Below are 27,131 nucleotides of genomic sequence, written 5' to 3'. Positions count from 1 at the left end.
CTCTATTCCCTCAATTAAACAACTTTTATATGCAAGGTGATGGTCATCCCGTCCACGTAAACACGCTGTAGATACGGCTAAGAAGCGCATCACAGACAGCTGAACTCACACTCATTGTAGACAGTCATGACACAGAGTTATTTTCAGAGGATATACTTGATTTCTGCTACATTTAAGTGTGGAAAATCGCATATTCTTCCTTTTTAAAGGTATCACATCTGCTTCCCAGTCCCCCTTAAGCTACTTGTTGAGCAGGTGGTCTACATTGAAATGTGAAATATATGTGGCATTCTTCTTTCTCCTCTATTAACACTTCTTGTGCTATTTTGTTGTGTAGGAGAAGAGATGGATGACAAAGAGAAACCTTCTGGGGTTTGTGAGGATGATGACGACGACGACGATGATGATCCTGAGAACAGGTACGTTCCTCAACAGTGGATCTAGAGCTATATTTACATCAGTGACTATTTATTTACTCCATGGTAAAATTGTTTATCTTATTAAATAGCTGGAGGCATACTTTCATGCTTAATCCACAAAGCATAGTGCAGCCGCTTATTGTCTGAAGATAGTTTTGTATTTAAATAAAATGTGTCAGCAGCATTTCTCTGGGTTGTTCAAGTAAACCCCCCTCCCCCTCGTTTATTTTTTTTTCAGGAAAGTGCCAATAGCAGTGTATAGAGTCATGCGATTTCTATAGGCAACCTTTATTTCCATCAGTTCTCCATTCATAGGCTCTGTGGAGAAATTGTAACATTCCTCAAATATTCCAGTTGTAGATTCCCTCATCCTGACAATTCTTTGTGAATAGAATGCAATTCAACACATGGGGATCCTTTCTTTCTTTCTTTCTTTCTTTTTTTTTTTACCAAACCCCACATTTGTCTCTTGTCTGCGTCTGTTTGTCTCTTTCTCCTGAAGGATTGCAAAGAAAATGCTCCTCGCTCAAATAAAATCCAACTATTCTTCCGGAGCTGAGAGCTCATCTGATAACGATGACGACGATAAGGCAGAGAAGTCCTCCAAGAAAGTAAAAAAAGAGGACGAGGGAGAGGAGGAGCAAGGTAGCACAACTTAAAAAAAACAAAAAACAGCTGGACATATTTTTGGTGTGCATGGTTTCACACCTACATTTTTTTCTTCTCTTCGAAGATTCGGACTCGGACGCCTCTAGTTCTGATGTTGATGTGAAGACGTCAGGAAAACGTCACAAATTGCTTCGTCGTAAGCTCTCCCTGAGTGAGGGTGAATCAGGAGAGGAGAAAGACACCAGTAAAGAGAAGAAGAAGGGGGGCAAGAAGAAGTCCTCAAGGAAAGGTGGATGCAGAGTATTTTATTTTCCTTGTGTCTTCACAATATGAGCAGGACTTTTCTGAACTCTGTGCCGCAAGAGCAGCAAATGACCTGTTTGTCCATTGTTTGTCCGCCTGTCAGTGGGCAGCGATGACTCAGCCGATTCAGACTTCGAAAAGACAGAGGGCTCCAGCGAGGAGTCGGGAATAAGCGAGGAACTCAGTGAATCAGAGAATGAAGGGAAGCGTCGAAAGACCAGGTGAGAAGACAGAACTTACACCAATCAATAGCAGCAATTGATCCCTGCCACTGGATCTGGATTGAGCTGCTGCTTCTCTTGTTGATGTGAACTCTGTTTTGTGTCTGTAGATCTTCCAAGAAGAAGAAGGATGAGGAGAAACAGAGAAGTTACAAGCAGAAGAAAAAGCGACGCAGGATCAAAGTTCAGGATTCCTCTTCCAGCAACGAGAAGGTGTTTAAAATGCAGAGCACTCAGTCGTAGTCTTGAACTGTCCCAAAGGTTGTTTTTTTTCCCCCACTTGGGATTTGCCAGGTAGAGATGGACCAGTAAAAACGTTTACTAGTCAGGTCACGCTTGCTACATAAAATGTAATTTGAAGTTACCCCTGGAGTGTGTTGTGAGGATACGAATTAATCATAGGCTTGCTGGGCTTCTGATCATAGCAAGTGAACTTTTTACTTCAGGGCTGAAGATCAGAGGGCTGAATTTAATGTTCCTTTTTGCAGAGCGGAGAGGATGATGAGGATGCAGAAGGCAAAAAGGCACGCAAAAAGATCCGCAAAATTCTGAAGGACGACAAGCTGCGGATGGAGACGAGAGATGCTCTGAAAGAGGAGGAGGATCGGAGGAAACGTATAGCTGAGAGGGAGGCACTAAGGGAGAAACTTCGAGAGGTAAATATGAAGTTAAACAGGCTTTGTTCAGAGCTTCGAGCTGTGACATTCTCAACGCCAGGATTGGCTTGTCTCCTAAAAACACGGCACGCAGGGTAACATGTTCAAGACCGCATTTAATACTGTGATAAGATTTCAGATTGGCAGTAATGACTGCCTAAGTAGTGATGTTTTACACTCAACTCATATAAATGCATGTAAGAGATGCAACCACTGTGAGTTAGGCAGACTGATAAGAGATCACTGCTGATCACTCACTGTGTTACTAATAGAACAGTTGGGGAAACCATTCTAGGATCTACTTAAAGTGTGAGAAACAAACAGCCCATGGTATGTACATGACAGCTATTGATATGTGTAAAAGGATTTTCAAATAAGACATATTGGCATTTTTACCTCTAGTGACACTGACAGTTACAACCCTTTAAGATACATTTTTAAGGTAAAAGATCAAACATTTTAAATAAGAATTCACTCCCCTGAAATCTAGAAATGTTATCGTGTATTATTGCTGACACTTTAAAAAAAGTTTATGTGGAATGACAGCCCTATCGTGTGTAATTAGATAAATGGTAAATGGCTCGACAGGTGAGAGGTCACCCTACAAAGTGACGGTAACACTTACCAGTAATCGATTAAACATATTAGATTGACTCTGGTTGATTTTTTTATTTATTTTTATTTTTCTTAAACAAAATTACAGTGATTATGATTCCTTCATGTTCCTCATTACATTAGAGGGCTTTGGGAAGCTCTGTAATTAAAGCTTTTATCTTTGCTTTCACTTACTAGTTTAATTAGGCTCAGACATTTGTGCTTTCATCTTTAATGAACTTCAAAGTCTGTTTGAAGATAATTCCCATGTAAAGGCGACTTGATAAACTTCTGTCACTCTTTCAAAATTACAGTTTGATTTGTATGATTGTGCGTTCACAGTATACTTTAAACACTTTTCGACCTTTTTATTATGAAAATTACCTGAAAGTTTAAAAAAGTATTTCACAGACTTGTTCTTCAAAACAAAGTGGACGTACCTTGTTTGACTTTTCTCTCTCTGCCTCTGATCCTTCTTCAGGTCATCGAGGTGAAAGAGTCATCACAGATGACCTGTCCCATCACAACCAAGCTGGTGCTTGATGCAGATGAAGAAACCAAGGAGCCGCTGGTGCAGGTGCACAGGAACCTCGTCACAAAGCTCAAACCTCATCAGGTTGATGGTAAGCGCAAATAAGGGTGAAAAAAATATATATATATATATATATATTAGCTGACATAAGACTGTGTGTGAACTAGGGATGGGTACGATTACTTGAGTACTCCCTGTTGACCCCATTATTCGAGTAACATTTCGTTACTCACGCACCTGTACAAGCGCTGCTTTTCGTTACAAAACTTGAACTCAATCAGCGTTACATGTGTGACCCAGCTTTTTGTTTTTGCCTAACTGAAGTCACGGATTCGGCTTTAGTACACACCGAGCCAGATTTCAGCAAAAACAACTGTTTCACGGCAGCTACGGCAACTCTCTAGGAACATATTGTTAAAGCAAAAGCACAACAAATACAGAACAGTCTGCTACACCTGCGACATGTCAGTCAAGAAAAGTGATGACTGGAAGTATTTAGACAAAAACGATGAAGTTAAAGGGATACTTCACCCGTTAAAACATGAATCTGTATTGACATTGGGTCATATATGTAGTAGAAATTTTTGAAGTTGGTTCCTTCTTGGCTGTGAAAACGCAGAAAGTGTCTTTTTGGCTCTTGATGATCAAAGACACCAAATCCCAGAATGCACAGCACCGCAGGCCACTCCCACTAAGGTCTGAATCAGAATCAGAAATATTTTATTAATCCCAGAGGGAAATTCGATTGATACAATTTCTCCAATATACAGTATAGCAGTAGAAATATAGTAATAAAAACATTTACAGACATATTTACTTCAACACATGAGGCCATTTCTCAACAGATTCTGAAATTTCTTCCAGAATTGAACTTGGAAATTCATGGCAGAAAACAGACTCTATCTGCCGACAGGCCGGTTTTGTGTCACGGTCAGTGGCCGCAGCAGCCAAAACACAAGACCACCCTGTCTGCAGCAGCTGTTTCGCCACCATATTTATATGTGGGGCGGCTGTGGCTCAGTTGGTAGAGTCTCTCAACCAGTAGGTCGAGGGTTCGATCCCCAGCTGATGAGGGCGGGATGCACGACCATTCAAAAATACTACCAGGTTTCTAATGATACAAAGCTTAATGCAAATGGGTGAAGTATCCCTTTAACGTGCAGTGCAAGATATGTGGCATTAAACTTGCATACCATAGAAATACTAGTTCGATGCTTAACCACATGCGCTTAAAGCACAAAGAGAAAACAACGGAGACAGAAAACAGGCAGTCTCGCATCACGTCATTTGCTAGCCCTGTTAGCACACTTGGTTGTTAGCGACGTCGTTGAAATTGAAATCTGCTTTCTGTTGTTGGTTATTTATTTATATTAATGTTTAAATATTGGATATTTATGTCATTTTGTAAGCATGAAGTCTACAATTCCGGTCCGGGAGGTCGGTGTCCGACGGACTGTTTTTTTATTTATGGTTAAAAACAAATCATAATCCGAGTACTCGTTCATTAGGTAATCCAGTACAGGGATTACTGTAAATTCCCATCCCTAGTGTGAACTCCTGAGATGCTCTGGACTGATTTTGACTTCTCTGTTTTTGATTTCAGGTGTTCAGTTCATGTGGGACTGCTGCTGTGAATCTGTGAAGAAGATGGAGAAGTCCTCTGGCTCTGGCTGCATCCTTGCCCACTGTATGGGACTGGGAAAAACTCTCCAGGTAGAAAGGACGAGATTCGTGTCTGCTTTACATGAACGGGTGTTAGATATTCCTTTAGACCATGAGGGGTATATCTAGGTGTCTACAGGTGTTTTTGGACCGCAGGAACTTTTTCATAGTTCTAGGAACTGTTTGAACCCTCCCCCCTTTTTTTTATTTTTATTGATTGAGCACTTCAGGAACTATGAACTATTTTAGTTCCTGGAACCCCATTTAGAAGATCCCTTTTAGCTCCTGCTTCAGAGTAGGTACTCTACAAGCACCAGAGAGACTTTGAGTGTCTTTAGTGCAGGGTGATTGGTCCTTAGTATGTGGACATTGATTGGTCTAACACAATTGCCAATCCAGTTCTAGGACTGCTCGACTATCACAAAAATTTAAATTCTGAATGTTGTGATTGTCATTGAGATCAAGATCATCAAACACAATTACTCATTGCATTTAAAAGGGTACTTAAACCCTTTTTTTTTACACTTAAACATTGACAGTTCATAGGCTACTTGTATGCTGCCTACAACTAAAGCTAAGTGGAGTAAAGCAGAGATGGTATTTCACATTAAAGGCGAAAATTTGAAAATATATATGTGTGTATTTGCCTGTGAGGGTTGGATATTTTGCTAATTTGTCTGATGAAAATCCCATTCCTGATAAATGAAACCGTTTCAGTTTCTGGACTATTGAAGCTGTGCAAGTGTAGTTATTTAAGTTTGATAACTTTAACTCTCTGGTAATGTTAATGATGTACAAACAGTGACGATTAAGGTAGTTTATGAATAACTAAGATGTAACTACTGTGATTGTTAAGTAGGTAAACTGCTACCTTGTGCCTGTTTACATTTCTGATGCATGGATTGCTGTCCACAAACTTGTGTTTGCGTCACAACTTAACTGCAGTTCTGTTTCTGCCCTGTAGGTGGTGGCATTCCTTCACACATTGCTACTGTGTGAGAAGCTGGACTTCAGCACAGCGCTGGTGGTTTGTCCTCTGAACACTGTCCTTAATTGGCTGAACGAGTTTGAGAAGTGGCAAGTGGGAATGCAAGATGATGAGAGTTTACAGGTAAACAGATGATGATGTAATATGTAACGTTGTTCCTTTTATCATGTGTGCCATTGTTTGTTTTTCATATGTGAGTTTTTATCACAACATCTGACTTAGGGCTTTTCTTTTTTTATCCTGTGTAATTTATTCATGAACAAGGTGATTGAGCTTGCCACAGTGAAGAGGCCTCAGGAGCGAGCTTATGCACTCCAGCAATGGCAAGAGTCGGGGGGTGTTATGATCATCGGCTACGAGATGTACCGAAACCTGACGCAGGGCAGAAACACCAAGAGCAAGAAACTCAAAGAGATCTTTCAGAAGACTCTGGTAGATCCAGGTACAGTGCTTGAACTGCACATTTTAAGTTAAAATGTTAACATTTCTCTTATGTACGATCTGTTTTTATATGTAGTAAACCAAACAAAAATGCCTAAAAGACCTTTAAGATATCTGCAGTTGCTTTGTAAGTTGCTGGATCATACTGTCTCAAGCTGTACTTCAACCTGTGATAACTCTTATTCTTTCTTCCGTCACTTTCCCCAGGTCCAGACATGGTGATTTGTGATGAAGGTCACATCCTGAAAAACGAGGCGTCTGCTGTGTCTAAAGCGATGAATTCCATCAGAACAAGGAGGAGGGTTGTGCTGACTGGAACTCCTCTGCAAAACAACCTTGTTGAATGTGAGTGTGCCCGTTCTTTCACGTGACTCTAGAGCTAAGATTTTGTGTGGTTGAGGATGCATAACAGCTTGTAATTTTTCTTTCTCCTTAGACCACTGTATGGTGAACTTCATTAAGGAGAACCTGCTTGGCTCAGTAAAGGAGTTCAAGAACCGTTTTATTAACCCAATCCAGAACGGTCAGTGTGCTGACTCCACGTCACATGATGTCCGGATCATGAAGAAGAGGGCTCACATCCTGTATGAGATGCTGGCCGGCTGTGTCCAGGTACAGATCTGTCTTAAATGGTTGAATCATGTTCTCTTTGACCTTTACTTTGTTGCCTCCCAAATACAATATTTGTCTCCTGTTTCTAACAGAGGAAGGACTACACTGCGCTCACTAAGTTCCTGCCTCCTAAACACGAGTATGTGCTGTCAGTCAGAGTGACCCCGCTCCAGTGTAAACTCTACAGATACTACCTGGAGCACTTCACAGGTCAGAACCATGCTCTTTTAAAGCTGTGCTTAGTTTTTCTTTTTGCAGGAGTGCATGCTGTTGAGAATAGCGGTGTCACTTGCTTGCTTACAGCTCTGATCTTGTTGGGTGTAGGGAGCAGCAGAGCCTCTAGGTGCCACTAACAAGTGTTTTTCTGTTGTTGCTCAGACTGGGGTTTAGCTAAGTCTCAGACTTCCGCTGGAAAACATGCATAGTCTAGGACTTGGCTAAATCCTACTGCAGGAGTCGTGTTTCTCTTTAAAGTGCTCTCTTGACTGGATGTCATTTACTCCGACAAGGTTTTCGGATAAAAGGAGGGCCTTACTGGTCTCTCACTTTTTCATACTGCATTGTTAAGTCGTTTAGTGGACTTTCCTCTCAGAATGTGGTCCAAGACGTACGTTTGTGTGAATGTCTGTGTGTGTGTGTTAGAGTGGCAGCTGGCAGAGTGCCGCAGGCAGGGTTTAAGCCCAGTTTCCCACGTCTCCCTAATGAAGAGCTCTGGGAGAGAGGGAACAGAGAGGGTGGGGGGTAAAGGGGGGGGGGGATATGGGGGCATAAAGAAAAGGGAGGCTGGAGGGGCCAAAGGTTTTACACCAAAAGCGAAAACAATGAACAGGAGGGCTGGTATGTAAGAGGAGGATTGGGGTTGGGGGGCGGGGGTTGTAATGTGCTGTGGCTCATTACGCCTGGTTGTCCAGGCTTTGGGCGCAGTCTCACTGGCCATCCGTTCCGTGCCCAAGCACGCTTCAACGCTAAAGTCCAGTTTGACCAGTGTGACCGCTCCGTATCGTGTTCAGGCACGGTACACTTCCTTGGCTTTGTCACACTTCGGAGAGGTGTGCTTCGGCACAGTACACTTCATGCATGAGCACGAGCACGCGGGTACACACCGCTGACAGCCTTCATTATGGAGAAATCCAGAGTTTCATGTCTGTATCTGACTAACATGACTCAATATAAGCCGCAAAGTAGCTGTCATGTTCTGTGTTGTTCTCCGATGTGCGGAATATATCTTCAGTTTTTTTCTGAACCATGCTCTGTAACGGTGTTACAGCTATAGACTACAGCAGCCTGCAGGATAGCGTTACAAATGTTAAGTTTCAGATGTTTGTCGCAGGCAACTAAACTGTTTCCAATGCAACTTAAGCAGCATTGGAAACATTGGTAACCATACATACACACAATGACATATAAACACTTTACGACTGGGTACAGCGTGAAATTCCACAAACATTTTTAGGTAATCATATATTTTAAAAAGCTTCCTCGTCTTCCTAACGAGGCGAATCTGCATGGCCCTTACATGCAATACTTAACACTGACTTCTTTTCATTGGGTCTCTGCACTGGGATTTTGTGGCTGTACAATTATTTTAAACCATGTTTAAAAATTGTCCTTAGATCCGTGGATCACATGCAGCTTGAACTGTGGGGGTTGATCTGAATGGATCACACATCAGCTGTGATCTGCCTGGGTCAATGAAGGATAACTTAGAGGGAACTTATAGAGAAGTTTTGATTAAAACATGTCAACAGCTGACAATCAGTCCAGTTCATAAATCCGCTGTTTGAACAGATTAGATTTGACAAGTTCAACAAGTTGTTTTGCTGTCAAGAGAACGGCTGACACTTTGTCTTAGACGTGGTTTGTGTTGTTTAAATAATTATGACTTTACTTTATTGTGTCAATACTCAGGTGGTCAGGCAGACAGCCCTGTGGCTCTCTGTACATAATACAAACACGCATCCATCTTTTGCATTTTCTTCCTCCTAACACTCCTTCCCGTGTGCAGGTGTGGGGAATGCTTTGGAGGGGGGCCGGGGCCGCGCAGGGACCAAACTCTTCCAGGATTTCCAGATGCTTAGCAGAATCTGGACACATCCCTGGTGCCTTCAGCTGGACTACATCAGTAAAGAAAACAGGGTATGGCTGGGCTAGACGATACAAAACCACTCTTAACAGTTACTCTAAAACTATACTGGAACAAATCACACACACACACACCCACACCTAAGGGAAACAATAGAAACTTAGTGCTGACAGGTCAATTACCAAGGGAGAACAACACACTTATTGCCACTGCAGCAAAAATGTCCCTTATGCATAATGCCGCCCACGACCTAGCTCTCGGTGTTTGTTTGACCGTTATCTTTGCACAGTAGAGACTAATGTGTGTGTGCACACTCTTGCAGGGTTTCTTTGACGAGGACAGTATGGACGAGTTCATTGCTTCAGAAACGGATGAGTCCTCCATGAGCATGACCTCTGAGGATGAGAAGAAAAAGTAAAATACAATTTTATATCCAATTTTACTTTTTTTATACATTCCCACGGACACAATCTAACTGCCTTTTCAATCTCCCTATCTTCTATGTAATAGGAAAAAGAAGGGTGGAAGGGGTAAAAAGAAGGGATCTGAAGATTCGGACAGTGACGACGTGGAGGTCATCAAGGAGTGGAACTCCAGCTCACGGGGCAAAAATGGATTGGGCCGAAATAGACCAGAGCCTGTAGAAGAAGGTAAGTTGATCAAACGTGTCTAAGCATTATGGCCAAATGGCTATGAGTGGGGAGGAGCTATGAGGTAGTCTTAGTGAGTAATAGATAAAATTGTTTGAGCCTTGCAACTAAAGAATAATTTGAAGACTTGAGACAATTCATATTTGACTGTTACAAACAGTGTTCTGTTCTTGTTGTTTAAACAAGATAAAGATGTTTGTGATTGTAAAGGAAGTTTTTGGTCTGTGACAATTAGGGACCTAATCTAAGCAATTTCCCCATAAGTTTGAAAACATTAAGAAAAATAAAACCCAGATGTATGCTTTTTTGTGCTTTAAAGGTCCTGGATTACAAATGACATTGTATACTTCTACAGTGTAAAAATTATATTTAATGATCTCATCTAATGTTCAGAAGTTAACTGAATTGTGTTGTGAAGAGCAAAATAAAAAGTCATGTAACATTGCACTGCACACTCGGTAGATGTAGTGTAACAGTATGACTTATTTCTCTTTCTGACACTTAATGCCTTGGTTACTGCTTGTTATTGTTGTGAGACTGTACTTATCTCTGACATTGCGCATCAGAACCAGCTCCACACACCGGCTCAACACCAGGGAGTCCCACTCCTGACTGGCACAAGGAGTTTGTCACTGAGGCGGACGCTGAGATCTTGTCGCACTCTGGGAAGATAATGCTCCTTTTTGAGATCCTGCGCATGGCAGAAGAAGTTGATGAGAAAGTGTAAGTTTCTCTACACTGTTTCTACTAAAAAAATGTGGCCTTTCCTGTTATACAGTGTTCAGACAATCGCAGACAGTACAAACAAAACAATCATAGACTGAGATAAAGCGGTTTATGCATCCTTCTGTGTTGTCTCTCCTGCCCTCAGGTTGGTCTTCAGTCAGTCACTTATCTCTCTGGATCTGATTGAGGATTTCCTGGAGCTTTCTTGCAGAGCCAAAGATGAAGGCAAAATCTCTCCATACAAAGGTACATTTTTATTGCAGTCTGGCAGGGCTTCATATTCCAAGGAGTGCTCTCTATACTCACTCGACATGCCTGTCAATAGCTTACATCCCTTAAGGATCCTACAGTTACCTGGGATCCTCATGTCCTCCTAAAGATTGGATACAAAAAGCTAATTTTTCTATCATTATGTGCTGTGATTGCAGAAAAAGCAGTATAAGCCATATTGAGTTTGACGGAGCTGGTGGACCCTTTTTAATAGAATAGGTTTTTTTTTGTCATGTTATGCTGTAGTCTTCAAACTGATTGAACTGTGTGTGCGAAAAAAGAAGAGCCAACTTTTAACTTAAGAGCAGGCTGAAGTATCTTTATATGGAGATGCAGGTTTCACACTAGTAAGACAGCCCACATGCAACAATTCCTGTACACTCTTATGTGTGCTTATTACCCTGAAACTCACAAACATGCCGCCATTGGTGTAAGGTCATGTTACTAATTAAACCTCGGCAGCTGTTTTTACTTTCATTTTTAAAATGATTAGACCTTGAGTTTATATTCCACAAAAAAATGTTTGCTCAAGGGTTTGTAATTTGTAATGAAAAGATCACAGTGCTGTAATTGGAAACATACTGAAGTGGTGGTTATAAAGGCTGGTGTTGGGGGGGAAGGGGAGGAGGAGGAGGGGGTGGGGGGGATGCATCTTGAAGGCTAAACATGGCTGGCCTCTTACCAACACAACAATCTATCTGCTGTCCTTCTGAAAAGGAAAAGATAACACGTGTATGTTTGTATTTAAGTTCTGGGAGCAAAGAGCCGTAGCATTTCTGACTGTAACTTTTCTTTGCAGGCGATGGCAAGTGGTTCAGGAACATTGACTACTATCGCCTGGATGGCTCCACCAACGCGGTGACCAGAAAGAAGTGGGCTGAGGAGTTTAATGACACCAGTAATATAAGGTAATACACTTGTGTTCCTTGTAAACACATGAAATCTAATGTATTGATTGACGATTGCATTTTCAAGCATCGGCTCACCTCTCTTCTGCTTTCCTGTGCCTAACCAGAGGTCGCTTGTTCCTCATTTCAACGCGAGCTGGCTCACTTGGCATCAACCTTGTGGCAGCCAACAGGGTCATCATCTTCGACGCCTCCTGGAACCCCTCCTACGATATCCAGAGTATCTTTAGGGTCTACCGATTTGGACAGATTAAGACTGTCTATGTGTACAGGTTCCTGGCCCAGGTGAGTTACCAAACTGCCCAAAAACTATTTTTAAACTTTTGTTTTGTTTGCTTTTCATCATGAGGTTACATCATGAATAAACCCAGAATACAAATATTGGTATCAGTTGGTCCTCTTTTTCAATAGTCCGTTCTCTTCACACTGTGTGATGGCTTTTAAAGGCAAATCGCTTTTTCCATTTTCCGTAGCATGAAGATTGTTGTAGCCTTTAAGTTCTCAATATCATGTAGTAGCAGTAAAGCGTTTTGATGGTTAATTTATAAACTGCTGTGTTGTGTGACACAATGAGTTACATAACATCCATAAAAACCTTTTAATGTACAAGTCTCAATGGCTTTAGTCAATTGTGTTTGTATTTATGTTCCAAATGTTCATCTCACCTTTTCCCCTTTCCTTCAGGGTACGATGGAGGAGAAGATTTATGACCGACAGGTAACCAAACAGTCTCTGTCATTTCGAGTGGTTGACCAGCAGCAGATTGAGAGGCACTTTACCACCAACGAGCTGGCCGAGCTGTACCACTTTGAGCCCGACATGCTGGATGATCCCTCAGAGAAGAAGAGCAAGAAAGCCACACCTTTACTCCCTAAGGTAAACAAAGATAAACATATGCCCTCTTTAGACTGTTTAAATATGCATCTTTGTTGGCTCAACCAAGTCTATAAATGAAATTCAGATTAAATCACACATGTAATAGAACTAAAGCTGACCGTTGGGATTTCTAGTTGTCTTTGAACTGATCCCTTCAGGAAATGCAGGAAAGCAACCTGGAAGTCATTAACAGTAGTAAAATTGTCTTTTTTCTTTCAACAAACATGGCATAGAGTGCCATCTTAAATGCCAAGTTTTGTTTTCCCAGAATTGCAATTGAGTAGTTTGTTGTTCCTTTTGAAGTTTAGCACCTAAGTTATAAACTGTTATTTAGACTCAATGCCAGCTTGTATCCTGCTTGGCCTTTCCGGGATCTTTCAGTTTTTTCTTGTTTCCTTTCATAATACTACGCCAGCCGCTTCTCTCCTTCATGCAGGTGCTGTGTCACTATTTGAGCCCCCTGGGGTTTAATAAGAACACTCAGCCCTTACATGGACCATCCAGCCCCGCACAGCTGCACAGATTTGTCTGTTTACTGCTATTTACTAAATAGTCTTCTCATTGCAACACTGCTGCTGCCCGTCTATAAACCTGCACTCCCTTTTTTTTTAAATGTCTTATCATTCCTTCTCTGTTGAGCTTTAAGTTTCTCCCATCATTACTCACTCCTTTCCCTTTTGCAGTTTCTGGGTTTATTCAGGTCATCTCTGTCTTGGTTTGACTGTGATTCATCCGTAGAAATCTGTACAGGATAAATAGAGAGAACCCTGTAAGTCCTACTGTCTTGTGCTTTGACCGGATAGTTGAAAGACCTTTCAGTACACCTTAATCAAAAGATGTCAAAGGATCTTCAACTCTTTCCCCCTCATGGCTATTATCAGATAAGGAGCACTGCATGAATCCACCTAGCTGCCAGCCAATGTCAATGCTCCAACTTCCATATTCCATGAAACAGGCAGTCTAGAGTACAGTGGAGCTCCATTGGAGATTTGAAGAGGAAAGATGTGTTCATTGAGCCGCAGCTCTTTAGATGTGTATGGTCTTTAATGACCCCAGTGACATTTATGTGACACAGTAGGCTGACAAGCTCTTTAACAAGCTGACCTGTTTTGGCCAGGCGGTTAACTGTGATGTGGCAGCAGGGCTGCAGTATTACGGAAGGAATTTTCATTCTGGAATGATGTGAAGATGAGTCAGAAACGCTTCATCACTTTGAGCCAACGACACAGACGGGAGAGGGATTGGAGCTACGACAAAAGGAGTTTTATTCTTTTTAACATCTCATACTGGGAAGTGTTACTGACTTAAACTTGGGTCACACGGGCCACAGAGAGGATGGCTTTTATAAAGAAGCTGATCTGAGTTAATCTTTGCTTATAGTTAAGAAAAAAATAGAGATGCTTTTCCCATCACCCCCTACCTACCTATTCCTCTGATCAGTTCTTGTATGTGTTGCCATGTTTATTTATGCACCACCCTGCCCTCATTATCCTACCTTGATGTCCTCGCTCTGTTCCCTGTCCAACATTACCCCACCTTGTTTTTTTTTTCCTGCCGTCTTCGTGACCATCTGTTGCCCCGACATGCCACTCTGCCTTTGAATGTTCAAAGCAAACTCAGTAAAAAAAAAAAAAAAAAAAATTCTCCCTCTGGCTTACCCCTGCATCATGAAGGGTCATTATTTAAACCCCGCTCTTAAAGATCTCTGTGTGCTCCTCGGAAAGACTAATTGGAGACAAAGGAAGAAAAAGCACTTCTCCCTAATAACAAAGAAGGTCTTCGGATCACAGACACAGGATTGTGACTCCACACCCACCCATACTGAGACACCCTCACCTACTTCCTGTTCATCACAGTTGTCTCTTTTTTATAAAAGAAAAAGTGCAATGGAAGTTAAAGATAGTAGTTTGTTTTTTTTATTTTTATTTTTTTACCCAAACTCCTCAGTCTTCTCATCAAACCTCAATGCATTGTACAGGCCGTGGGCGTTTCTCGTGTGTATGTACTCTCAGCAGGTGATGGCTGCAGTGGTCATTAGGGCCTGTCAGGTACAGTGTAAGCCTGTGGGGAGGCTGCACTAAGACCACAGTACAGACAGGAGCAGACTGGAGTAGTAAGCCACACCGTACTTGTCTCATTAGGGGTAGGAAGTCACTTTGACCTTGAAGGAAAAATCTGCCTTAAATACTCTGCAAACATAATATATCATCAGTCAGTGATGTTGAGTATATTACAAGGCAAGTTTTGCTTGTATACTCGGGTAAATGGTATCTTAATACTTCCCAGAATGCTTTTTGCCAGCTTTCAGAGAACGAGCCTGAGCTTGTTGCATTGCAGGTGGAGAGAAACACTAATGACAGTTACAGCAGGAGGCTGCAGAGTTGTTGCAGGTGAGAAAAAGCTAGAGCCGTCAGCGGGAAGTCTCCACAGATCAGAAGTAAGCAAATGATGTCTGCAGAGATATTAGATTCTGTGCCTCATATGTTAGGAATCAGTTTGTAGTTGAATAACTTCATGTAGAAAGACAGTTATTGGAAGAAGTTGTACCTGATTTAATGTTGTTAGGTAGTGAAGTTTAGTTGTCAGGGTGCAGAAGCGGTTAGGCTTGCCACCTCAATGGTTTCCTACTCACAGAAAAATGCTGAAACATTGACCAATTTTGATATTTATTCCATTTGAGAGAAAAACACATTCACCATGCGTCAACTCCTCGCTAACCTGTCAAGGTGTACACAGATACCCTGCAAAGAAACAAATGGATACACAGAATGTCCCTCCTGTAAATGCATAAAATATGACCTAGAAATGCTACGAATGCGGCTTAGTATCAAGTTGGTTTTGATATGTTTTTGACATTCTATGTCACGCGTAGAAATGCAGCTAAAAAATAAATAAAAATTAGATAAGAGAGTTTGAACAGAACATTTTGCCGATGAATTAAAGTGAACTAAGCAGACATAAATATATTGACACAAACGTCTGTGTATTAGAAGAGAGCTGAGGTGCAGGTGTGTATGTTTTGAAAAGTGATCTGAAGGGAAGCAAGCTGAGCAGATTAAAGTAGTCAATCAGTTATTCTAGAGTACAGAACAATTGCAATGGTGAAATAGGAAATAACCTACAAAAGAGGGAAATACAAAATTCAATTATTCTCAAGATATAACACCCCCAGCCCCTGTCATCCACAGCTCTCATTCTGCGAGTAATACTGCCCCTGCTTATAAAATGGACATGCGAATAAAGAAAACACTAACTGCTGATTTTTTTAATTAACATTAGAGTGTTCAAAAAGACAAACATGCTCTAAATATTCATTGACTCTGTGATCCTTCATAGCAACTGATTGAACCACTTCCCTAACCCCTTCCCTGAGCTCTAATTTTCTAGCACCACATAGCCCTGACTCTGCATGACATCCCCATAGAATGGGACGGGCAACTGTAGACTCAGCTGTTTTGAACTAATGGTACAGCTCTTTACAACAAACTTGTACAAAGCAGCACCTCACCTTGTCTATTTTTCCTAACGGTAAAGTTCAACCATCCCACTCTCATTAACTCCCTGTGAATCCCTTTCAAAAATCCTCGTCCACCTCCAGCGTGGCCGGACCTTATCGTGAGCTCTGTCTTGTAGAAATCCAAACCCCCACTGCTGCTGGCTGGGGCTTGTTTTTATAGGAATGTGGTTTGGTTATTGTCTTTGTATAGCCCTTTGTGACATGCATGATTTTGTTTCTTTGTTAATCGACTGACTGCAAGATAAACCCTCTGACTTGTGCAGTCCCCCGAGGGTGTAAAGACAACGTGGTCCTCAGGGCATGGGTGGGCTCCTGAAGTCAGGCTCAGAGCCTGAAGCTGTGTGTGTCTCTGCATAAAAAAAAGTGTTTAGAGCAGGCCAGTAGGGTTGTGTGCATCACTTACGTGCAGCTGGGGGAGAGAGAGTTTTGACTGGCTATGTTTAGGTATTACAAATATCTCAGCCACTTGCATTCCTGCTGTCGGCCTCCTGTCTTGGCCCCCTCTGTTGCTATGGCTAACACACCTGTGCATCTAAAACACTTTCTGGCAGTCACAGATGCTCTGAATTTAAAAAAGAAACTCCAAGTAGACATCGCCCCACAATCTGTATAGGAGGACGATTTAGAATGTATCAGTAGTTTCGGTGTCTCCATGGTTCCCTCTATATTTTTCTTTTTATGCTTAAACACAATCAAAAGTTTGTCTCCCCTCCAATTTTTTAAATTCAATACTTGAATCTTTTTTCTGCTCATGAATTTCCTCGTGTGGCGTTTTTTTTCTTTTGTTAACTACAGGTTTATTGTTGAGAAATGGAATGAAGAAATGGCCATAGAAGCATGGTTAAAGCATTCTCAACCCATTAAGTATTTGTTGAGGTGAAGGAAATTGGGTTAACATGGTTGAGAATGTTCTCAGCTTGGGAAAATATCTGATAACATCGCCCAAAACCCTGCCGGCAAAGAAGGCAGAGCTATTAATGCAAGCGGGTGTTTAATTGCATCAGACCTTTCACAGTTAAGCGCCACCTAAACTCTATTGGTAAAGTACGCGTTGGCGCCTGTGCCAAGTTGTAAAGTCTACATGAGGCCAGCTCATGTCGACTCCAAACGTTTCATCTTTCTGATGTGAGAACTGCTTTACATCATTTATGGACTGCTGGCAGCTTGGACATTTTTATAATACAGTATATACACAAGAATTTGGCTTCTATATGGAATAAATGGTTCTGTCACTGGAAAGAATGGAAAGGCTTTCTAAAAGTGTTAAATGTATGTGTGTTGTTTGTTCTGTTGTACTGTTTGAATTGTCTGTATGTGTGTTTAAAAGTAAAAAGTATAATACAAATATTTTTGAAGGAAAAAAAAAATGTCATACTAATGGTGCCGTGTGTGATCAGAGTACCAATTCTTATATAATTTACACATTTTAATTTTTATTTGTTGCTCTGTTGAGCCTTTTCCTTGGCTTGATGTTGAAGCCAAGACTTCTAACTTAGATCTTTCTTAAAGGTAACGGCACATTTACAGATTCTAAAGGAGTGCTGCTTGAAATCAGGACAGTAGATTTTCTGACCAATGGTGACATTTTCTGGGTAAGCTGCATGTGTGAACGTAAATAGTCAAATTCTTCACTCCCATTTATCCTGGAATTTATTTTCCAGCCCCCTAGTAAATAATTTTTGTCAAGTTGGGGTTAATGTGAGATGGGACATTTTCATGACAATTCACCATGAGCAAGTGATGTACGTGATGACGTTAATAAACTGCAACCAGTGCTCGACCACAGACTGAATAGCGCTCGACCAGTACAATCTCTGTGCACGTAATGACACTTCTTCATTATGTTTTCTGTTCACCTGCTCTTTCATTGATATTATGAATTTGTCAAACCGCATGTAGCATTGACATTAAAGAAAAAGCGTCATCAGTGTTGGACTCTGTTGCTTGGTCTGCCACTTCCGTGTCATGACAGGGAACAGGGATAGTCTCCCACTGTGAGGGCCATGTGTGAACAACCAGATCAGAAAGATCTCAGGGGGCAGCCTGTCTGAAATTTTCATCAAAATTTTTGGAGAGCATATTTGAAAACGGCTCAAGAGACTGAAGAAAGTCTTACCCTCAGACATGGACAGCCACCTCAACTGTTACATCTGAACACATAAAACAAACGCTCCTTCCTAAGTTTTAGCCTGCTCCCCACTTTTTGTGCAGTTAGAGTAGAGTTGAGTGGGGTAATTTACCTCTTTCTCTGTGAGCATCTGCCCACCCAGCGTCTCTCTGGCTGCCTCTTTTCCCCTGCAGTAAAGCGATAGGCTCCAACATGCAGCTCCATATGGATGACAATAGCCCAGGTCAGTTTACCTCCAATCATTAGTGCTGGCTAGGGACACACACTGAGCAAACCAGGATCCGAGATGGACCAGACCACCCCAGAGCTGCTGCTGGTTGGGATTACTTGGGTCTCCCAGAATTCACTGGGTTCCAGTGGAAGCGTTTGTACTGTCATTTGACCTGCAGCTCCAATGACCCATTACCCAAGTCTAAAGTGCTCCTCTAAGGAAACTAACAAATCAGCTAGCAGCTTTTTGCCACATGTAGCTTTAACTCTAGAGTTCAACAGTATTAAACTACAGCTTAAGCAAGATTTAATAACGAAGTCCAACAGTTAGAGCAAGTTTTTTGGTGTTTTTACAATGAGGTGATAAGAAGCTGCCAGCTCTGGTTTCTGACTTCTGACTGTGGGCTGTAGTTGGAACAGACTTAAAAATAATCCAGCTCAATCTGTGTGATTTAGGAATGCAAGTTGTGCATAATATTGCAAATATGTTTTTAGTTATTTATAAAAAAAAAAAAACTGCCTTGTTTTGAAATGTGGAAGACTGATTTTGGTTTTTGCATCTTAAACCCTTTTCACACATAAAGAAATCTCCTGAAAAACTCAGGAGATTTGGCTACCCGGAGGTGCTTTAGGCTATGTGTGAACGCAAACAGACGCATTTTTCGCGCGGACTTTACCCAGAGTTTCTCCGGCCAGACCCCTAGTATTTTATCCACAGAATATCCGAGTGAGCTGATGTCTGAACGCGGCCGAATATACTCCAGAGATTTTCAATTCGAGCCAATGGAAAGAGAGTGACGTTTATATAGTGACCGGCTAAAGTGTCTGCACGCGACCACTACGATCTCCGTGCACGTAATTAAACGGCTGCATTCTGTTTTCTGTTCGTCAGTATGTTGTTCTCTTCTCTTTTGTGGATGTTGTCATTCCATTGGATTACACATAGCATTGATATAAAGGCAAATATTGTCATTATAACGTCGTGTAGCGGACTCTGCTTCGGCCGCTACTTCCGCGTTGTTTATTTACGTCACGTCTTACGTTGGGAAATCCCCCGCGCCCCCTCCACTCTGACAGGGAAAGTCCCCCGCTGTGAGGAGCATATGTGAACGACTAGTTCCGGATAATCTCCGGAGAAGTCCTCCTGTAAATATCTAGATATTATCCAGAGTGCATTTGTGAAAACGGCTATAGTTACAAATTCGTGTCACCCTTCTTCTTCACGCTGCACTGCAGATAACTGATATTTAAATGATATTTGTCTTTTGATAATAAAATGTGATTATCAACCTTTCCGGATTATCCTCTGAGTGGTCACTGTGCAGTCTTTATTGTCTGTATCAGGGCCTTCATCAGGGACTAATCCAGCATCTACCATGGCCTGTGCCTGACCTTGAGCTCACCTTTTTAGGCAGAACAAACCAGGATGGATGCCTTTTATCTGAGTCAGGCCTACAGGCCCTTTTGTGCTTTTATGTCCTAATTAGAGAGCGAGCAGCGGTTGAATCACTGACTGTACCGCTGCTCCAAAATGTCTGGTTGTTCACTGGTGGTCTGTTTTAGTCCTGATTAAGTGTGATGACCGGGAAACATAAGCAGGTGTCAATGAGGAACATAAACAAGTCCAGGGCTCAAGTATTAGAGGCTGATGTGTATGTGAGTGTGTTGCATTGTGCTCCTGTCTGCTCTTACCTGCTTCAGCCAACTTATCTGTCATTTTCTGGAGCTGAGGCCTAAAAATAGGTTTCTGTGCAGCTTTCTTGCAGTACTGTTCTCCCCCCTTCTATAAAGATCCAGTTTCACCCCATCTGGTCTGGTGTTTATTTTCTGTTTATTCAACAAAGGTCCGCAATCACTGCTTAATTTCATAGTTTGGTGTTTCTGATTTGCTCTTTTTTTTTTGACTGCCGTAACACTAGTGACGTCTATGATTAATTTTGTTTGCAACTTCACACTCATTGTCACAGTTCAAAGTGAGACGGAAAAGGGCAGGGTAAGAGATCAGACACACACACACACACACACACACACACACAACCCCCCACCCAGAGTTGGCCCATGTGGAGGTTAATGATGCAACTTGTGTATGTCGTTTCCAGATTGCAAAGTTGAATGTAAAGTGAAGTCGAGACAAAGAAAAGCAAACGCGCTGAAGGGAGAGTAATCTAAACCATGTTTGTGTGAGCGGAGCCTGGCCCGGCTCTCTTAATTTTCCTCAGGTATTGTTTTCAATAACAACGTAGTCATGGAAACCTGACAGCATAAAAACGTATCTTATTTGTTTTTGTTTGCGATTCTTTATTTTTAATTTATTGTCTTGCCGGAAAATCAATTTTTGTTCTGCTGCAGCAACAATGCAGGTGTACTGGAGCTGTGTTATTAGAATATCATTAGTCATACAAAACTGTAAATTAGCTAAAGAGGTTAGACCACCCTGATCTTCAAACTCCAAAAGGAATTTGAACTTGACTCCATATTTGCATCTAACTGTTGTGTCATACATACAAGAAAATTGTAACTCTATTCTTAAATTGAGGGCGGTCGATAAAACAATCCATTTCCAATGTATATATGCAAAATGTCTATTTATGCTGCTAGTCTGAATATACAGTAACCTTCTTACTCAGGTGTTCAGTTTGGCCTACTTCAGCTCCCCCAGAGCCTTCGTCTCTCCCTCCTCAAAAAAAACATTGTAAACCCACCTCAACCTCTTTCTTGTGTCTCATCTTCTTAACGCAGGATCCCTTCTTGGCTGAGATGCTGCAGAACCACAAGGACTACATCGTATGTTACCATGAACATGACTCCCTGCTGGATCACAAGGAGGAGGAAGCCCTCAGCGAGGAGGATCGCAAGGCTGCCTGGGCCGAGTACGAAGCTGAGAAAAAGGTGGGTGCAGAGAAGACACACGCACAGAGACATGCATGCTACACACTGGCTGTTTCACTAGTTCTGAACCCAAAGGCCAATATACAAGATACCATTTTTTTATTTTTTTTACTCAATATGGATTGATCCAACAGCTGATCACACAGCAGATACAGAAACAACAGCAAGTTACACGATAGAGTACACATTCAGTCCCTAATGCAGATTTTTGTTGTGCTACCAGTTAGGAAAGCTGTTTCTCAGTAAAAAGAGAAAAGAAAGGGGAGACAGTGTGAATGTGAACTTCGATTACACAAAGATGAGGAGATTGTAGACAAATTGGGGACATGACATCAGTGACATGGATGTAAGTGGCAGCATAGTTAGCAGCACTCTCAACAGACATCTGATGTTTACTGAAGAGGATCAGCAATAGAGAGGAACTGATATATAAATGTTATAACTGCTTTATAAAGCACTTCATTTTTTCCTTACAGACTGACGTCTTTGTCCCGTTTTTTTTACCCTAATGTCATATAGCAATGGTGTCAATCATTCTTCAAGTCATTAATATCACAGAAAAGGACAAGCTTAAAGACATCCAACTTTTGTTTAAGATGCATGAGTTGGTGTTGGAGAATCTGTAGAATATGCTCAGGGCAAGAAACCACCAAGAAGTTATCACCACCAATCACTCCCTAATTTTCTTTTGGACCACCATCAGCCTTTTGATCAAATCCATCAGGGTTTGTCAAAGCAGTGTCAGTGCTCCTTACTGTAAGAACAACAGGTCCACAGATGGCGAGAGACTCCTTTCCTTTCTTTTAGGACTAATCAATGGGCATTTAGTGAGCTTTATTTGTTGAAGTGTATGGAGGGAGGGACATATAAGAGCAAGAGCACCCCCCCCCCCCCCCCCCCCCCCCAGGTGTAATCCAAGATTCAAATTCACTCTAATGATTATTTTTCCAACACACTCTCCCTCCTCTGCACTCTGTGTGCCTTAAGCAGCTTTTCTCTCAGAGCTCCTCTGCTTATCAGGAGAACAGAGGGTTCCCAGTCGCAGGGGGAACGGTGGTGCTGAGGTCGGATGTGAGGATTTCAATGGCGTTTGCGTCACTGCAATCCGTTTTTCACCAAAGATGCACAAGTAGCCGCTTTTATCCATGAGAAGCTTTTCAGTATCAAGTTGTGTACTCTGAGCTTTGTAGAAGAAACAACTGGAACGTAACCCAGTCGCTGTTAATGTCTTCACAACTGAAGGGCTGGCCAGCAGTGTCCAGGAAAAGCTATGTGTATGAGTATCAGATTTGTAACTCAGGAAATGGGAAAACCTGCGAGAACATGATCAGGCGCCCAAAACCAAACTGAACCCAGGTGCCCTCAGTCTCACTGGGAAGACTTCAGCTCACTGAGGCTCATACCATAAATATAGATTTCAGACGCTGAGTTTTGGAAATGAAGTCCAGTCTAGATTTTGTGTGTGTGTGTGTGTTTCTGTGAAGAATGTAAGGATGCAGCTGAAGTCAGAGAGCTGCTGGTTAATATTCAACACACATGAACACACTGACACATGCAGGTTTGGGTTTAAGTTGTTTTGGTGTGTTAAGACTTGCACACCTGTCTCTGACCTGTTCCAAAAATCCCCACTGGCCCCAACACACACACACACACACTCACTCTCACACATGCCTAAGTACCGGATGGCCAGATTACAGGGCACGGGAAAACCATCTGCAGCAGAGGCTCAATTACACACAAACATCGGCATCCTGCTGGCCTTTACTGGGACAAGACTGTTTACTTCAGGTCACATGTCTCACATGCGCGCACACGCGCACACACACACACACACACACACACACAAACACATATTTTAATACTGGTTATGTGTGAAGAGATGAAAGCTTTACTGTCAGATCACTGACCAATCATGAAGTGAAGGGCTCAAACAGCTTCAGTGTGAACTAGGCTGATAGGAGAAGTGACCTGTCGACGCTGATGATGCACAGTGTTTCCCATCATGCCCTTAGTGGCTCTTAACACCTGCCTAATTGATGTGTGCTAATGCATGCCTCTCCCTCCCCCCCTTACCCTCTCTTTCTCTCTCTCTCTATGTCTGCGTTTCATCTCTCAGGGTATGTCCATGAGGAACAACTACCAGACACAATACTCCCAGATGGACATGGGCAACTCCAGCTACTTCTCTTACAACGTGGCCGCTTTGGCCTCCATGACCAACCAGCAGCTGGAGGTAAGTAATGAGCTCCACATGCCACTCTCCTGCCTAGCAGCCCTTCCTCTCTCCTCCTCGTGGCATGGAGCCCCCACATTCCTCAGACCTCACTGCTAGTTGTGACAAAAGTCTCCATTTTCAGATAGTTTGGTGACAAAGGAGCTAGAACAGTTTCCATAATCCGTACCCTTGGTCCTACGAGTCTCTGAACTCTCTTGAAGAGATGAACACAATTCCCCTAGAAGCTATTTCTGCCTTCACTGTTAATGCAACGGTGGTGGAAAGCAAGGTCAAACATGTTTAGTCCAAAACACGGTCCCCATTTCTCATGGTCTAATCTCAAAATGCTCTTAAAAGCTTCATTTAAATGTTAGATTGGCTACATTTTTCTCATGGGGGGGAAATCCCCCCAGACCCCCCTACATTCAACTACTTGTCATACTTCTTTAGAGTCTTTTACAAAACACCTTCTGTGACTGTTAATGTATATAAGCATACAGTAACATGTGTTGACTGTACCTTAAGTCACATTTGTTATAAAGAAACAGTCATATCTGTCAGCCTAGATCATAAGCTTTCAAAAATAAAAAATGTGTCCATTTTATTCCTTAGACAGAAAACATCTTTTCAAATTGGTTATTTGCTACCAATTTTCTACGTTGAGAATTTTCAGTCGAAATGTTATTTTTTGCTTTAATCCCAGTCTAACATTAGTTTGTCCCTGAATGCTCACAGGTTTGAATCACTTTCTTCAGGTGAATAAGTAAACAACTCACCATGCATCATGTTTAACATCTTCTTCCTTTGTCTTCAGGAACTTATAAACCAGGGAAGACAGAAAGTCATTGAAGCAACAAACGCATTAAAGACATTTTGCCGAGAGTCATTGGAAGATACCATCGCCAGAGTGGTGAGTGTCAAATAACAAGAGTGCAGTTGTGACAGTTTCGATGATGGTAAGCATACCAATATGTGAGCTCTATGATCTATGATCCCACAGTGGAAGGAGAACGCGTCTCTCACAGAGAGTCAGGTCCAGTCCATCGCTCTGGGTCGACAGGCCAGCATTGAGCTTGAGGTGAAGCGCAGAGAGGCCGTCTACAGAGACGTCCTCACCCGGCAGCAGACGGTAAGAACTGCTCTGTGTTCAAATCCTCAACAACTGTCAACATTTTACCAGCAAACTAAGCAATTTACTTTTAACTAAACTGTAGAAGGTGTGTGATTTGGACATATTGACAAAATAAATAACACCTACCTGTCTATGGTAATATTTCATTAATGTTATTAAAAGTAGATTAACAAATAAAATATATTAAATAATCACAAGCTGACTGTTGAACTAATGCATTCAGAACAGACATATTAAACATTCTCTTAGCCCAAAGAAAGGCAACAGTTTTATATTTGCGTTTAAAACCTGATTATTGATATGAAAGTTGAGCCTTCAAAACTACACATTGGACTACCGTGTCTGTTTGTTGTAAAATAGTGTTTTGCACTAACTAGGGTCTTGCAGTGCATGCAAACTTTTCTTAAATTGTCTTTCTATATCAGTCCGTTTAATTATTTCTTTAATTATTAGTTTTTTTTTGGTGAACCAATCACTTGCTTGTATTTTCTTCAATAATTCTCAAAGCCAAAAATCAACCATCTCTCTGTTTGTGTCTGTTCAGCTGATGATGTACGTGCAGAAGCTGATCACCAACAGGAAGGTGCAGGAGCAGCAGCTGGCCATGGCCAACCAGGCCAGTTACCTAAACCAGTTGGCCCTGCAGAACGGCATGATGGGAGGAGGCGGCGGCGGGCTCAGCCAGATGGACCTGCTGGGGCTTTACCAGCAGCTTCACGGCCTCAACCCCCCCCAAGGCATGGGCAAGAATCCTGGGCCCTCCAAGGGCCTGTAGGTCAGAAGAACACTTCCTTGCCCACCCACACCACTCTGCTAGTCGGCTCCCAGTGGCTCAAACCCAGCGAGGTCCAGTCCTCTGTAACAAAACGCACTGTGAGGCCTCACAGAGTTCAAAGCAAACTGGTGCACCCAGGCAGAGGGTGGAGAAGTTTGAAACCAGGCTGCTGTCCACTGGGGGGATATACTCTCAGTTCTTTATTGTGTAGTTCACTGAGAGACGCTGGTATATAATGTATAAAATGACTGTGTACTAGGAGTCCAGTAGAACAGAAAAAAAATGTATATACAGCCTTAATGTTATTCAAATTCTACATCTTCATTTTTCATGTATTTAAAGATGACTTTTATCCCCAGTGCTTTAAAGCATTGTATTGTTTTGCCCTTAAATGAGGATTTCGTTATTATTCAAACTCAGTTTTTTATACTGTTTTAAATGACTAATTGAACCTGAGTGGGACCAGTGTAGTGGCAGGTGACAGGACTCTATTATGTAAAGCTCTTCAGGATCATAAACCCTGGTAGATTCCTTCACCAATATCTAGCAAAGCAGACAGCTGATGGTGCTGCAAAGTCCTGCTCTTTTTTGGAGTTAAAAGAAATTGATAAATCAACAAAAACCGAAGAAAAAGAAAAAATATGGCCTTATATTTGTTTCTTAAAAAAACTGTAAAGATCTGAGATTTGTTGAGAATATTTTCTATTCTGCTTTTAATTGTTTACATTAGTTGTTGCTGAACATGGTAATGGAATGCTTGTGTTGTTCAAAACTGCCTGCCGGTTCCTATGACCTTTTTGTAACATCATCCTCATTGTCACGTGTTGTCTAGCATAGCGCTGTGCGTCCTGTTCATTGTTTATGTTCCACTTGTGTTGATCCCAAGCTTGGGTGAGCAACTGGGTCTCACAAGCACAGACAGTTCAGTGGGGCACCCCAGGGCCCACAAGTTGTCACATTACTTTTCTTTCAAAAAATGTGTGTCTCGGTGGATTTGATAGAAAAGTAAGGACTGTTAATCTTGTAATACCTGGCTGATCTGCATCCTTTGCTTTATGAGAAATGCCTTCTGGACCCTGTAGTCTCACCAGGCACGCCCCTAAAGCAACTGTATTCTACCTTGGCACATGTTTTCTTCTAAACTCTGGTGTACCTGTTATCCATGAGGATTATGTACAGTTCTCATGAAGAGACCCCTGCTGTCTCACGTTGGCTCCTGTGTTTGCACAAAGTGTATTTCATAAATGTAGAGACACTTTTTGGCCCTCCTCTAAGAATGTTCTTATGTTAACAAATACACCACCATGATCTGCCATGAATCTGATCTGCTATTATCTTGATAAGTATTTAATATGACATTTAATAAAGTGACCAAAAGAGTGAAAAATCTGTGTTTGAGTCATTTGGTTATCAGATACTTACATATCCTTTGTTCTCACTGAATTTTTGGGAAATGTTTGAAAGAAATTAGTAATTATACAAGTAAGAAAACGTGCCTGAAGAATTTTTAGGGTTTGTGCAATTAATGATATTTTTAGGGTAAATAAAATAGGCAGAAAGCACTTTGTGGAATTGTAGAGGGAAGATGATGGTAGAGATGTCAAATGAGTCTTGGACTTGACTCATGCTCCAGCATGTTGTAGTTCATTGTCAGTTCCTTAAGCCTCCTGGATAGAGCCTAAGAGCAGGGACTAAAATATGGCTGATTTATACAG

The 27,131-nt window shown here is 41.8% G+C and overlaps 1 protein-coding gene across 2 annotated transcripts in view; it reads left to right on the top strand.

The window, feature by feature from the left end:
• Nucleotides 1-26,803, top strand: part of atrx (ATRX chromatin remodeler) — a 33,418-nt gene extending 6,615 nt beyond the window's left edge. For both annotated transcript variants that reach the window (XM_020647862.3, XM_065959105.1), the window contains exons 9-34: nucleotides 338-419; nucleotides 922-1,064; nucleotides 1,153-1,317; nucleotides 1,435-1,552; nucleotides 1,663-1,765; nucleotides 2,041-2,208; nucleotides 3,284-3,425; nucleotides 4,938-5,047; nucleotides 5,961-6,107; nucleotides 6,249-6,426; nucleotides 6,633-6,770; nucleotides 6,862-7,037; nucleotides 7,130-7,247; nucleotides 9,043-9,173; nucleotides 9,443-9,534; nucleotides 9,631-9,770; nucleotides 10,337-10,493; nucleotides 10,642-10,742; nucleotides 11,566-11,674; nucleotides 11,782-11,959; nucleotides 12,359-12,550; nucleotides 21,145-21,294; nucleotides 23,411-23,527; nucleotides 24,324-24,419; nucleotides 24,510-24,638; nucleotides 25,186-26,803. In XM_020647862.3, the coding sequence (XP_020503518.2) occupies nucleotides 338-419; nucleotides 922-1,064; nucleotides 1,153-1,317; nucleotides 1,435-1,552; nucleotides 1,663-1,765; nucleotides 2,041-2,208; nucleotides 3,284-3,425; nucleotides 4,938-5,047; nucleotides 5,961-6,107; nucleotides 6,249-6,426; nucleotides 6,633-6,770; nucleotides 6,862-7,037; nucleotides 7,130-7,247; nucleotides 9,043-9,173; nucleotides 9,443-9,534; nucleotides 9,631-9,770; nucleotides 10,337-10,493; nucleotides 10,642-10,742; nucleotides 11,566-11,674; nucleotides 11,782-11,959; nucleotides 12,359-12,550; nucleotides 21,145-21,294; nucleotides 23,411-23,527; nucleotides 24,324-24,419; nucleotides 24,510-24,638; nucleotides 25,186-25,416 (3,611 nt within the window). In that variant the 3' untranslated portion in view covers nucleotides 25,417-26,803. The remainder of the gene's footprint in view (nucleotides 1-337; nucleotides 420-921; nucleotides 1,065-1,152; nucleotides 1,318-1,434; nucleotides 1,553-1,662; nucleotides 1,766-2,040; nucleotides 2,209-3,283; nucleotides 3,426-4,937; nucleotides 5,048-5,960; nucleotides 6,108-6,248; nucleotides 6,427-6,632; nucleotides 6,771-6,861; nucleotides 7,038-7,129; nucleotides 7,248-9,042; nucleotides 9,174-9,442; nucleotides 9,535-9,630; nucleotides 9,771-10,336; nucleotides 10,494-10,641; nucleotides 10,743-11,565; nucleotides 11,675-11,781; nucleotides 11,960-12,358; nucleotides 12,551-21,144; nucleotides 21,295-23,410; nucleotides 23,528-24,323; nucleotides 24,420-24,509; nucleotides 24,639-25,185) is intronic.
• Nucleotides 26,804-27,131: the final 328 nt, after the last annotated feature.

This window comes from Labrus bergylta, chromosome 9 (assembly GCF_963930695.1).
Source record: "Labrus bergylta chromosome 9, fLabBer1.1, whole genome shotgun sequence".
Lineage (NCBI taxonomy): Eukaryota > Metazoa > Chordata > Actinopteri > Labriformes > Labridae > Labrus > Labrus bergylta.
Note: the sequence above shows the minus strand (reverse complement) of the source record. Positions and strands in the feature narration are given on the sequence as shown.